General features: G+C 48.0%; 1 protein-coding gene across 1 annotated transcript in view; it reads right to left on the bottom strand.

The window, feature by feature from the left end:
- Nucleotides 1–12,500, bottom strand: part of LOC308167622 (glutamate receptor ionotropic, NMDA 2C-like) — a gene marked incomplete at both ends in the record, with an annotated part of 38,089 nt that overhangs the window by 19,820 nt on the left and 5,769 nt on the right. Inside the window, 4 exons of the mRNA XM_080542050.1 lie at nucleotides 1,524–1,638; nucleotides 2,133–2,473; nucleotides 3,102–3,290; nucleotides 4,862–4,927. Coding sequence (XP_080398176.1) covers nucleotides 1,524–1,638; nucleotides 2,133–2,473; nucleotides 3,102–3,290; nucleotides 4,862–4,927 — 711 coding nt within the window. The remainder of the gene's footprint in view (nucleotides 1–1,523; nucleotides 1,639–2,132; nucleotides 2,474–3,101; nucleotides 3,291–4,861; nucleotides 4,928–12,500) is intronic.

Below are 12,500 nucleotides of genomic sequence, written 5' to 3'. Positions count from 1 at the left end.
AGTGTCTTGCCCAAGGACACTTCGACATGTGGCCAGCCAGGGCTCGAATCGCCGATCCGCCGACCTTGCGATCATTAGACGCCAGCTCTACCTCCTGCACCACAACCGCCGTGTATATCTTTAGCCCCCATATATCTTTAGGTCGGGTGATGAAAGTGGAAAGGGGGGAGGGTGAGGTAAAGAGGGGAGAAGGGAGGGGAGAAAGCTCCCTCCCTGACTTTGATAGGGAAAACCATGTAGAACTATCAGTGTGTCAGAGAGAATGAGAGAGAGAGAGAGAGAGACAGAGAGACAGAGAGAGAGAGAGAGAGAGAGGGTTGAAAAAGCATGTCACAACACAACTATCTCCCCAATGACACAGGAGGCAGGATGGAGAGAGATGGATAGAGGGAGGGAGGGAGGGGGTAGAGAGAGGATGGAGATGAGACGAGACAGGGAGGGGTGAGAGAGAGACTAAAGGGAAAGCGATACGGGAAGAAAAGAAGAAGGAGAACAGAGAGGACGGAGAGTGAGAGAGCAAGAGAGAGAGAGCGAAAGAACGAGATAGCGAGCGCGAGAGAGAGAGAGAGGGAGAGAGAGAGGGAGAGAGAGGGAGGGAGAGAGAGGGAGAGAGAGAGAGAGAGAGAGATTGTGTTGACGCTGTCTGAACCCCAGCAGCCAGATTCCTCTCCTCAGCACTCAATCACGTCTCAGACAACCAAAGACTAAAAACACACTCCTGGAAAAACACACTGACAGGGCCAATAGAGTCCTGACTGGAGAAAGTTAAGCTGTAACACTGGGCTGGGTTTACTTTTTGTTTCTTTAGGTATTAAGACTTCACAACCCTCACACACACACACACACACACACACACACACACACACACACACACACACACGCACACACACACACACACACACACACACACACACACACACACACGCACCCGCGCCCACCTGCCAGGCAGTGACAGTGATAAACTAGTCTTACTGTGCCAGGGCAGGAATAAATGAGTTCAAAGAGTAGCAGTGAGATTACTCCATGGTCTTTCTGGTTAGTCCTTGGGAGGTGTGTGTGTGTGTGTGTGTGTGTGTGTGTGTGTGTGTGTGTGTGTGCGTGTGTGTGTGTGTGTGTGTGTGTGTGTTTGGTCCTTTTACCCTCTCGGCCTATACCCTTGGGAGAAGGACGAGCCACGGGGGGGTGAGACAACAGAGGGGAGAAGCTGCCAACCCCACCAGGGGGGATATGAACCACCGGTTGTCAGGATGCTGCTGGACTGACGCCCAATTGGGTAATTAGCCGCATTTAGGATGTTCTTTTTCTAAATCCTCTTCATATTAAGATTGATCGTGTGGTCGGATCTAACACACACACACGTGCACACACACACACACACACACACTCTTCATCTCTCTGATTAATATGCCAACCGTGTTATGCGGTACACACGCGGACGCACACACACACACACACACGCACACACACACACGCACGCACGCACACGCACACACACGCACACACACACACACGCACCACAGTACCTTGTCCCACTGTCTATCCCGGTCCAGAGCGATGATGACCATGGAAGGGTTGGTGAGGTAGCCTTGACTGTTAAACGACAGGTCCTTTCTCTCCCAGGTCACGTTCAGCATGTGTCTGCAACACACACACGCACACGCACGTGCACACGCGCGGTTAACTGAGCATTCAGTAATTAAGTCGAAGCTCCCCTGCGAGACTTGAATATAACCTAGAAAACTCTCAGAGTCTCATTAGCAGATGATGAAACGCTTGACTGGTAGGGAGATCATTCTTGAAGAGAGACTTTACTCAGATGAAGACTTGAAAACTGTGAAGTTTGAATAAATACAGATTTTCCTCTTATGCCATTTAGCTGACGCTTTTATCCTTACTTACATTGCAGTGAGTGCATATGTTTTTCAGTACATATGGTCCCAGCGGGAATCAAACCCACAACCTAAGCATTGTTAGCGCCATGCGATACCAACTGAGCCACCGAGATTATTTCAAAAAGTCCGATTCCTGTGTGTGTGCGTGTGCTCAACTGAACAGTCTGTTTATGGAGTTGTGTGTATGTGTGTGTTCTTATGTTCAATGTATTTGCATGTGTATGACACACACACACTCACTTGAACAGTGTACTGTTGTTTGAATGTGTGGCTGGCGTGTTGCAGTCTCTGTGTCCCTCAGGCACGAACCCTCGCACTTTCCGGAAGCTCTCCGCCCCTTTGGCCACTATGGCCACGCCCTCCCTGACCCTCTGGCGCAGGCTCTTCCGCCAGTGGTCAGTTATCACGCCAATCACTCCTATGGGGAAGCTGATAGGTGGAGGGCTGTCAGGGTTTCCCACGGCGAGGCTGGGGAGGATCCAGATGTACCCTGGGCCGAGGAGGCCCACCTCGTCTGCCTGCTGGAACAGGTACTGGGCCTCGTCATAGGAACAGTACGCCATCAGCACCTGGGAGTCCACCTGGAGGGGGAAGAGGTGGTAGTATCAACCCTGACCATGAACCTCTCTAACCCTAACCTTAAACCTCTAACCCTGACCGTGAACCTCTAACCCTGACCTTAAACCTCTAACCCTGACCTTAAACCTTTAACCCTGACCTTAAACCTCTAACCCTGACCTTAAACCTCTAACCCTGACCGTGAACCTCTAACCCTGACCTTGAACCTCTAACCTCTAACCTTAAACCTCTAACTTCTAACCTTAAACCTCTAACCTTAAACCTCTAACCTCTAACCTCTAACCTTAAACCTCTAACCCTGACCTTAAACCTCTAACCCTGACTTTAAACCTCTAACGTTAAACCTCTAACCCTGACCTTAAACCTTTAACCTCTAACCTTAAACCTCTAACCTCTAACCTTAAACCTCTAACCTCTAACCTTAAACCTTTAACCCTAACCTTAAACCTCTAACCTTGAACCTCTAACCTTAAACCTCTAACCCTAACCCAACCTTGAACAAGTACTGGGACATCTCATAGGAGCAGTCGGCTATCAGGACCTGGGGGGGGGGGGGTCCAAACAGAGGCAGGAAGAAGACCAGTAACCTATCAGAACAAGTGGCTAGACTAGCCAGTATTCATCTCCTACCTGCTGCAGACTGCGTTTGGTCCGCATGTCGTTGGACCCCACAGACATCTCCAGAGACAGGACGTCCTGGAGCTCCCACAGGAAGTAGGAAGTGTCCGTGTAGGAGCGGACGTACTCGATGAAGGTCTCGTATCCCGGCAACAAGCTGGTGATGACCACGAAGTCGCCCCAGTCGTATTCCTCCATCAGCTTCAACATAAACATGATGGGTTGACGGCAATTAACATTCTGAACCGGATGAACGTAATCTGGTCTCTTGTTCAGTCAGATACAGATGTTAAAGAGATTATCTTAATTGCAACCAAGATTCCCCTTGCGATTAGAGCATCAATTATATTATACACCTGGGGGCGATAAACTCTCTTTATTGGATAAGCCAGTTGCTACCAAACATCATTGTCTCATGGCAGATAGCGAGATCTGCACCGATTTTGTACCTGTTTTGTATCTCGACAATACTCCATATTATGTCTATTTTTGCAACTATTTAATTGAATACAGATTACAAGCCGAGATATTTATGATAACGATCGACATGTTCCATATTTACTTTCTCAGTCATTGGAAAGAAAAACAATATTTCCGATTCTTGCACACGCAATTTCAATTCACTTAATATTAACAACCTTGAAAATGAAGCACTGCTCTTCATTGGCCATAACCTTGGCCTAGGCCTACTCCATTGCGGTGAATTGTCCTCATTTATGGCTTTTATAGCGTATAGACTACATTTTATCATGCAGCTGTCAATTTGTGAATTAAATGGGATATCTGAAGGAACCACTTAGCCTCATATATATGCGACCTCAGCCTCAGCTGCTGAGAGCCAGGGGGGGGTGGGCGGGGGGGGGCAGGGAGCCGAGCCAGGGAGAACTGAGAAGAGATATTCTCAGCCTATTCCATGATTAACCTACCTGTCTGTATTTCAAATGTCATCTCACATCTGAGACGAAATACACGGTATTAGTAAATGAGTATTTCTATTACCTGCAAACATGCTACAACTATAATAATACGTCTGGCCACATGTCGAAGTGTCCTTGGGCAAGACACTGAACCCCAAATTGCTCCCAGTGAGCGGAACGGTGCCTTGCATGGTAGCTTGCCGCCATTGGTGTGTGAATGTGTGTGTGAATGGGTGAATGAGAGGCCGTTGTAAAGCGCTTTGGATAAAGGCAATATATAAGTGCAGTCCGTTTACCAGTTACCATTTACCATTTAATACTTCTATGTAGTCATTTGTTGATCATAGTACCCTATCTGATGGAAATTGACCAGATGGGTCTATGTAAGGCTTTTATTCAGTCATATCATTCCATCCTGAATGATTGATTTAATAAATGAGAGATGTTTACAACGTCGTGGATTCTTTTACGAGCTTTATCAAAGCTTTTAACAAACTTTATCAAAGACCGGGAAACCTCTTTGTGATTTCAGATCGGTTGATCATTCAGATAGGCGGGGGTAGAGAGCCTCAAACACAGCGTTTCAGGCCATCTGTTACGAAAGCGAACCTGAATATCTAACAGAGTAGCTGTTCCTCAGCAAAATCGGGGAGGCTGATTGGTTGCAAGTGAATTCCCTTTTACACACAGCCGACGGTCATCACCCGTTGTTCTGCCCTAACCCTTTCCCCCCCTGGACTAACTACCCAGATGTAAGCGTATTTTGTTGAAATTGAAATTCTTCAACATACTGTGCATATTAATCCTAACAGGCTGGGAGGTGGCCATTTGAAAAAATCTCATACTGCTTCTTACCTTGAACATGCAGACTACCTGCTGCTCCAGAGAGGCTCCCATCTGCAGGAACGTGGAGCCCTCAGCCTGGAGGAGAGAGAGCGTAGAGTATTACAGTGAAAACACCTTTACTGCACACCAAGTGAATGTTACATGACGACAGCACACCTTGGCTTCTCAGAAAACGAAACAGAGAAAATAAAACTGCAAACACCCCATAGTATACAAACAAAAGCATTCTCTGTAATGACGCCATGCAACGCCCTCCTCCGTTGCATACCACCAGTGGCGTTAGTTGGTGAAGGTGGTGAGGGTCTCTATCAGCTCCTTACACACAGTGAGGGTAAGTAAAGGAGAGGGAGAGAGGTCGTATCTTGTTTACAGACACACACTATGAACACAGATGTATTGGAAACTGTTCCCTTCTCAGCACGCTTTCTTACTGAGCACTGTGTGTGTGTGTGTGTGTGTGTGTGTGTGTGTGTGTGTGTGTGTGTCTGTGTGTGTGTGTGTGTGTGTGTGTGTGTGTGTGTGTGTGTGTGTGTGTGTGTGTGTGTGTGTGTGTGTGTGTGTGTGTGTGTGTGGGGAACATGGTCTGGCCTGCAGGTAGAGCTAGACTGTGGTGGAGTGTGGATAATGTCTTCAGGTTACATCTTAACTGCTCCTCCTGAGACATCTTCTGACCCTCACCACTACGTCTCCTAAAGACACCCGCTTTCCCCTCTACTGTGTCCCTAAGAACTTCTACTGCCCCCCTTGTACTGTTTCTCAGTTTCTCCAGTAAAAAAAAAAAAAAAAAGTTTTAGTAGAAGGCGATAGGGAGAAGGTTTTTCCTTCTATCAGTGGCCCCGGGCCCGAGCTAGATTACTCTTCCTGCAACGAATGGTGGATTGCTGATTCACATGCTTAGTATTCAAATGTATTGATTGTAAGTCGCTTTGGAATAAGGCGTCTGCTAAATGCCAAAAATGTAAATGTAAAAATAATGAAGCTGATGGACACAGGTGTCCTCAGTTAGACTCATCATCCAAATGTCTGACCGACCTCACCCGTAAGGGCGCCCCAGATACGGTCCAATGGACGGAGCAGTGCCAAGTGGGGTTCGACGAGATTAAGAACGCCTGTCTGTGGAGAGACAGTCTTGTATGCTCCTAATTTTGATCGCCCTTTCACCCTGCAGACAGACGCGTCGGATAGAGGGCTGGGGGCGGTGCTGACCCAGCAGGTGGAGGGGGCCGACCGCCCGGTGCTGTACCTGACCCATAACCTGTCGGAGCGAGAGGGCAGGTACAGCATGGTGGAGAAGGAGTGTCTGGCCATCAGGTGGGCGGTCGGCGCCCTCCGGTACTAGCCGCTGGGGCGCTCGTTCACCCTCTACTCCGACCACGCCCCCCTCCAGTGGCTCCACCGCATGAAGGACTCCAACGCGAGGATCACACGCTGGTACCTGGAGTAGCAGCTCTTCAACTTTAGGGCGGTCCATCGACCGGGGGCACAGATGGTCGTGGCAGACTTCCTCTCTCGTGCAGGGGGTAGGCTATCGGCCGGATGTGCCCCCGGCCTTGGTCTGGCCATGGGGGGGTGTGTGTTCTTGGCCTCCGCCCAAACTGCTCCTCTGTGTCGACCTCCCTCTGTGCCTTGAATCTGCTACAGTGTGTGTGTGTGTGTGTGTGCGTGTGTGTGTGTGTGTGTGTGTGTGTGTGTGTACGTGTGTGTGTGTGTGTGTGTGCGTGCGTGTGTGTGTCCTCGCACTATTTACAGGTCTAAGAGTATGTACTTAAATCCCTCTTAAAGCCCAACAACCCATTGCGATTGACATAGTGTCTGTCATAGCAGGTTGTGACAAGCAATTACAACAGACATGACACTTTATGATGCATGAAGTGTTCAGACAACATTCCACAGCCATTACAGAGCACCAGAGAGGGAACACCACCACCAGAGAGGGAACACCACCCACCAGAGAGGGAACACCACCACCAGCAGGGCTTTGAACCACCAGATGTGTGTTCGTTTGTTCCCACTGACTACAGGGAAATCACAGACTGAACCTTTATACTGTAGATGATGAGATTTGATCATGCGGTTTGCATATTTTAACACATAGTACATGATCTAGTGCCTTATTGTCTGCAAATTGTCTGGATACTGCTAATTGTATCCTGTCTTATTTGTCACTTACCTATATCCTGTACTATTGTCACTTTTTTAACCTTGAATTATGCCAATTGTCTTCTGCTGCAATGTGATGGTAAATGGACTGCACTTATATATAGCGCCTTTATCCAAAGTCCTTTACAATGGCCCCTCATTCACCCATTCACACACATATTCACACACCAATGGCGACAAGCTACCATGCAAGGCGCCGGCCCGCTCACTGGGAGCAATTTGGGGTTCAGTGTCTTACCCAAGGACACTTTGACATGTGTCCAGCCAGGGCTTGAACCGCCGATCTGCCAACCTTGCGATCATTAGACAGCAGCTCTACCTCCTCCACCACAGCTGCCCCACAGCCGTCCTGTACTTTTGTCACTTTTTCACCTTGAATTATGCCAACTGTCTTCTGCTGCAATGTCAGGAACTGAAGCCTAAGAATGTTACTCTCTTACACAACCAGCAACATTCAGGTGACAAGTCAGGTGGTCTCTGTGCCACCCGCCACCTTCTTATGTAATGTTGTGACTTCTGTATTCAGCTGTCAGTATAGCTAGACAATACAGATTGTATTCTTGGGTCTGCAGAAACAATCCTCCAGAACGTAATAATGTGGAGACTGAGTATGAGTACTGTGTGTGTGTGTGTGTGTGTGTGTGTGTGTGTGTGTGTGTGTGTGTGTGTGTGTGTGCATGTGTGCGTGCGTGCCTGCATGCGTGCGTGTGTGTGTGTGTGCATGTGTGTGCATGCGTGTGTGTGTGTGTGTGTGTGTGTGTGCATGTGTGTGCATGCGTATGTGTGTGTATGAGTGTGTGCATGCATATGTGTTTGTGCGTGTGTGTGTGTGTGTGTGTGTGTGTGTGTGTGTGTGAGAATGCGTGACTGATTCAGGGTAGAGGATTAGGGACGGACACCGTCTCTGCTCCCGTGTCCTTCACATAACTTCTACCGGATCCACCAAAGTAGGCTAGGCAGAGAGAGGAGGGAAGTAGAGAGAGAGAGAGAGCGATTGATAGAAGGGAAGGAAGTAAAGTAAGAAAAGGATCAATAGAGAAGAGGAGGAGAGGAACAGAGGTAGAAAGAGAGAAGGGGAGATGCTAGAGAGAGAGGGGCGGATAAAGAGAAAGAGTGATGGATAGACAGAGGCAGAGAAGGAGAAAGAGCGGAGGAGAGGCGGGAATGATTGAATAGCGAGAGAGTGAGAGAGAGAGGCGGCGCAGGAAGTGGAGAGCGCGAAGAGGGGAGTGAAGGATTAGCAGAGAGAGAAGCAGGCTGAGAATGTCAGGTGCTGTGGGACGGGGAGAGATCCTCTCGCTGCCCTCCGTACGGAGAGAGAGGGAGAGAGAGAGAGGGAGAGAGGGAGAGGGAGAGAGAGAGACGGAGAGACGCTCTGTGATCCTCAGCTCTCACTACACTTACCAGACCCCCAGAGATGCATGTGATGCAGGATTATCTCAAGAAAAATGCAGGACTCTCTCTCTCTCTCTCTGTGTGTCATTCTCTCTCTCTCTCTTTCTCTCTCTCCCTCTGTCCCCCTCTCTCTCTCTCTCTCATGCTCTCTACTTCCTCTCTACTCCCAATGGAGGAATTCAATGTGACTCAGTGTCTCTGTATGAACCCCGGGGGCGAAAAACACAGAAGGACAGACTGACTGACTGACTGACTGACTGACTGACTGACTGCTCAATCCTACACCCCAGAGAGCAGGACACTCACACTCACACACACACACACTCACACTCACACACACACACACACGCACACACACACACGCACGCAGGCACGAACACACACACACACACACACACACACACTTCATCCCTGTCTCGCTCTCTCCTTCTCTCTCTCTCTCTCTCTCTCCCTCCCCTCCTTCACTCCAGGACATAATTAGTTGTCCCCTGACAGGAGTGTATGTTAATGTGACAGGAGAAGGTGGATATGGGCTCCGGCTCCCCAACTCTCCTCTACTCCCTATGGACACATAGAGAACCACACATCCCCAAGCAGAGAGACAGAGATTGACACAGGTCAGACTGTAAGCAGGTCACACATACCCCCCCCCCCACACACACGTGCGCATGCTCACATATACACACACACACACACATGCACACACACACACTAATCATCATAACCCCCCCGATCCCTCCCAACAAAGTGCATAGTACACACACACGCTCTTTCCCTACCCCCACCCCCTACACACACACACACACACGGATATGGACTGTCCCCCAGAAGAGAGTGAGGCTAATCAGAGGACAAGCTTGAAGCATGTCACGCTTGAAGCATGTCACACACAAACAGTATTAAGCATGTCACACACACCCGCACACACACACACACACACACACACACACTCTGTCACACACACACACACACACACACACACACACACACACACACACACAGACACACACACACACACACACACACACACTGCCACGAACATGACCCTTTCAGAGGGTTTAATCTGTGCTATATTATGCAGATTATAAACTGGAGGACATGTTGCTTGTGTGTTCTGAACAGAACATGACCGACCAGCGAGACCTTTCACACGCGACCGATGCCATAGTGACTGATGACCTGTGACTGGTGACGGGTGACGGGTGGTGTTAGTGGTGTTTCGTACAATATAATCTGTGTGTCAGTACAGGATCACGCTGCTCTGCTATTGTCTGTCATGTTTAGAGAAGATGGCCTCTGCACCTGGCAGACTGGCTGGCATCCAGCAGACCTTATCTGACCTAACTCCCAGGGGCACCGACCTTGGGTGTCTTGCGTGAGCTGAGGCGCCAGGACTGGCTGATGTGTTGATTATTAGGATGTAACAACGGTGATACAATGAGTATTTATTTTAAACCATCCTCGGCCGTTGTGTGATTGTCTAACGCTGATCTCAGATGCCAGAGGACGTTCGTTCCGTATGCAGTTCCCTTCTGTTTACTAAACCTGAGTGATCATTACCACCCGTGTTTTTAATATCCTCGTCACCTCGTGGTTGCTGCACACCTGATCTATCCAGAGATGACACAACGCATTTAAGATCACGACTATGCACTATAGATTGATTCATAACATCATTATCGACAAGACGATTCTTCACGGGTGACTGGTGACAGCCGCGGAGGCCGGCGGAGGTAGAAACATGTGTTAGTCTGACACCGTTCCTCATTCAGTTCCCATGCATCACAATGAGCCCGTCCTCCGATGTCTACCTCCGCCAGCCTCCCGCGCTGCGAGTGACTGACCTTTACTTTGATAATTGCCTCACGCAATCAAACAGCATGGGCTATTCCGCAGTTCAAAAATAATGAATGGCAGCTGTTCAATTAAAATCGTTCCCTCTCATTTCCATGTCACTGACTCTCTCTTCGCTGGGCCTGACTGAAATGGGTCACTCTGTGATCGTTTGAGGTGGCCTGCGTTTGAGCGGCCATTACCATGGGTTTCTGGCTGTGATGTTTCTGAGAGTTGGGTAAAGGAATTCCGGTGGGAAACCTGGCCTGGTTATACTAGAATTCTGAGATCTTTTTGGACCATGGAAGCGAGACCAAGAAGGAGAGAGAGAGAGAGAGACCAAGAAGGAGAGAGAGAGAGAGAGAGAGAGAGAGAGAGAGAGAGAGAGAGAGAGAGAGAGAGAGAGAGAGAGAGAGAGAGGAACAGGGTCAGTTCTTAACCAGAACTAGACCAAGATATATTGTATGCTGTATGATCCATGAAAGAGATCGTACTCGTAGTCATCAGAGAATGGTCCTGTCGACCGAAGCATCTGAAGCATTTCAAAGCGTTTAAGAAAAAATGAATAATAATCAACGTTCAGATTTGCAGAGCTCGTTTTGAAACTCATTACATTTACATACTATTTTTGGCATTTAGCTGACGCCTTATTCTAAAGCAACTTACAATCAATAAATGTGTAGTAACACACTAAGTAAGTGAATCATCTATCCACTATTCATAGCAGGAAAAAGTATAAAACTATGCTCAGGCCTGGGGCCATTGGCAGTTGTCATGCTAGAAGATATATATATATATATATATATATATATATATATATATATATATATATATATATAAACAAAATAGATCTATAGAAAACAGTACGGCGGGAAGTAGATGTCTCAGGAGGGACAGTTAAGGTGTAGCCTGAAGGGCTGAAGATGGTCTTCAGTCTCTGAGGTGTCATAGTACAGTATGTGGAAGGTAGATACTGGCAGAGTGTGTGTGTGTGTGTGTGTGTGTGTGTGTGTGTGTGTGTGTGTGTGTGTGTGTGTGTGTGTGTGTGTGTGTGTGTGGGTGGGTGGGTGGGTGGGTGTGTGTATGTATGTATGTACTGTATGTATGTATGTAAACTCCTCAAAAAAAGTTTGGAAACTTTATTTCAGTCGATTCTTCCTCCCCTTTAATAATACCAATTGGTATTGTATTTTATATCGTTGGAAAGCCTGATTGGTCACCTTTACAATGAGGTACAACTAAGGATCATACATTCATGGAATGAGTAACACAGCAAAACGTGTGGGTAGCGGCCCAAAAGAATTTGCCAAAATCCCCTGCAATATTCTTCTGTTGGTATTCACTCTCGTTTTGAGGTGCTGGCAGGTGTATGTCAGTCACAGGTGTGTGACTGGCACCTGAATGGCACCTGATTGACAGGAATGATATTCTGGGGCCAGTGGCGATCCCATAAATCTGGGACCTAACTCCATCCTCCATGATGACAACGCTCGCCCCCACAGAGCCAGGATCATCACAGAGTACCTCCAGTATTTGGGAGTGGAGAAGGTGGAATGGCCTGCCGTGAGTCCAGACCTCAACCCAATTGAACACTTGTGGGATCAGCTTGGGCGTGCTGTACGTGCCAGAGTGACCAACGCAACCATGTTGGCTGACTTGCGGCAAATCCTAGTTGAGGAATGGGATGCCGTCCCACAGCAGTGTGTGACCAGGCTGGTGACCAGCATGAGGAGGAGGTGCCAAGCTGTTGTGACTGCGTATGGATCTTCCACACGCTACTGAGGTCCCTGACAATGTAAAAGTAATAAAGTGTAAAAATTGCCAATATGTGTTGTTTTTTCCTTATTACTGTGGGAGAGTGCAATCATCCAATCCACCAAGCAACTCAAAACGAGAGTGAATACCAACAGAAGAATCTAGGGGATTTTGGCAAATATATTTGGGCCGCTACCCACACGTTTAGCAATACCAATTGGTATTATTAAAGGGGAGGAATAATCAACAAAAAAAGTGTTTCAGAACTTTTTTGAGGGGTTTATGTATGTATGTACTGTCCTGTATGTATGTATGTACTGTATGTATGTATGTACTGTATGTATGTATGTATGTACTGTATGTATGTATGTATGTATATGTATGTATGTATATGCCTGTGTGTGTGTGTGTGTGTGTGTGTGTGTGTGTGTGTATTCCAGTGGGAGAGGCGACACGCTCCCTCATCAGGCTCTGGTGTGGACGGGCATCTCAGTCCCATGTCTGT

Source organism: Nansenia antarctica (genome assembly GCF_963989245.1).
Source record: "Nansenia antarctica genome assembly, chromosome: 11".
Taxonomy (NCBI): Eukaryota; Metazoa; Chordata; class Actinopteri; order Argentiniformes; family Microstomatidae; genus Nansenia; species Nansenia antarctica.
The sequence above is the reverse complement of the archived record's forward strand: the minus strand, read 5'-3'. Positions and strand labels throughout refer to the sequence as shown.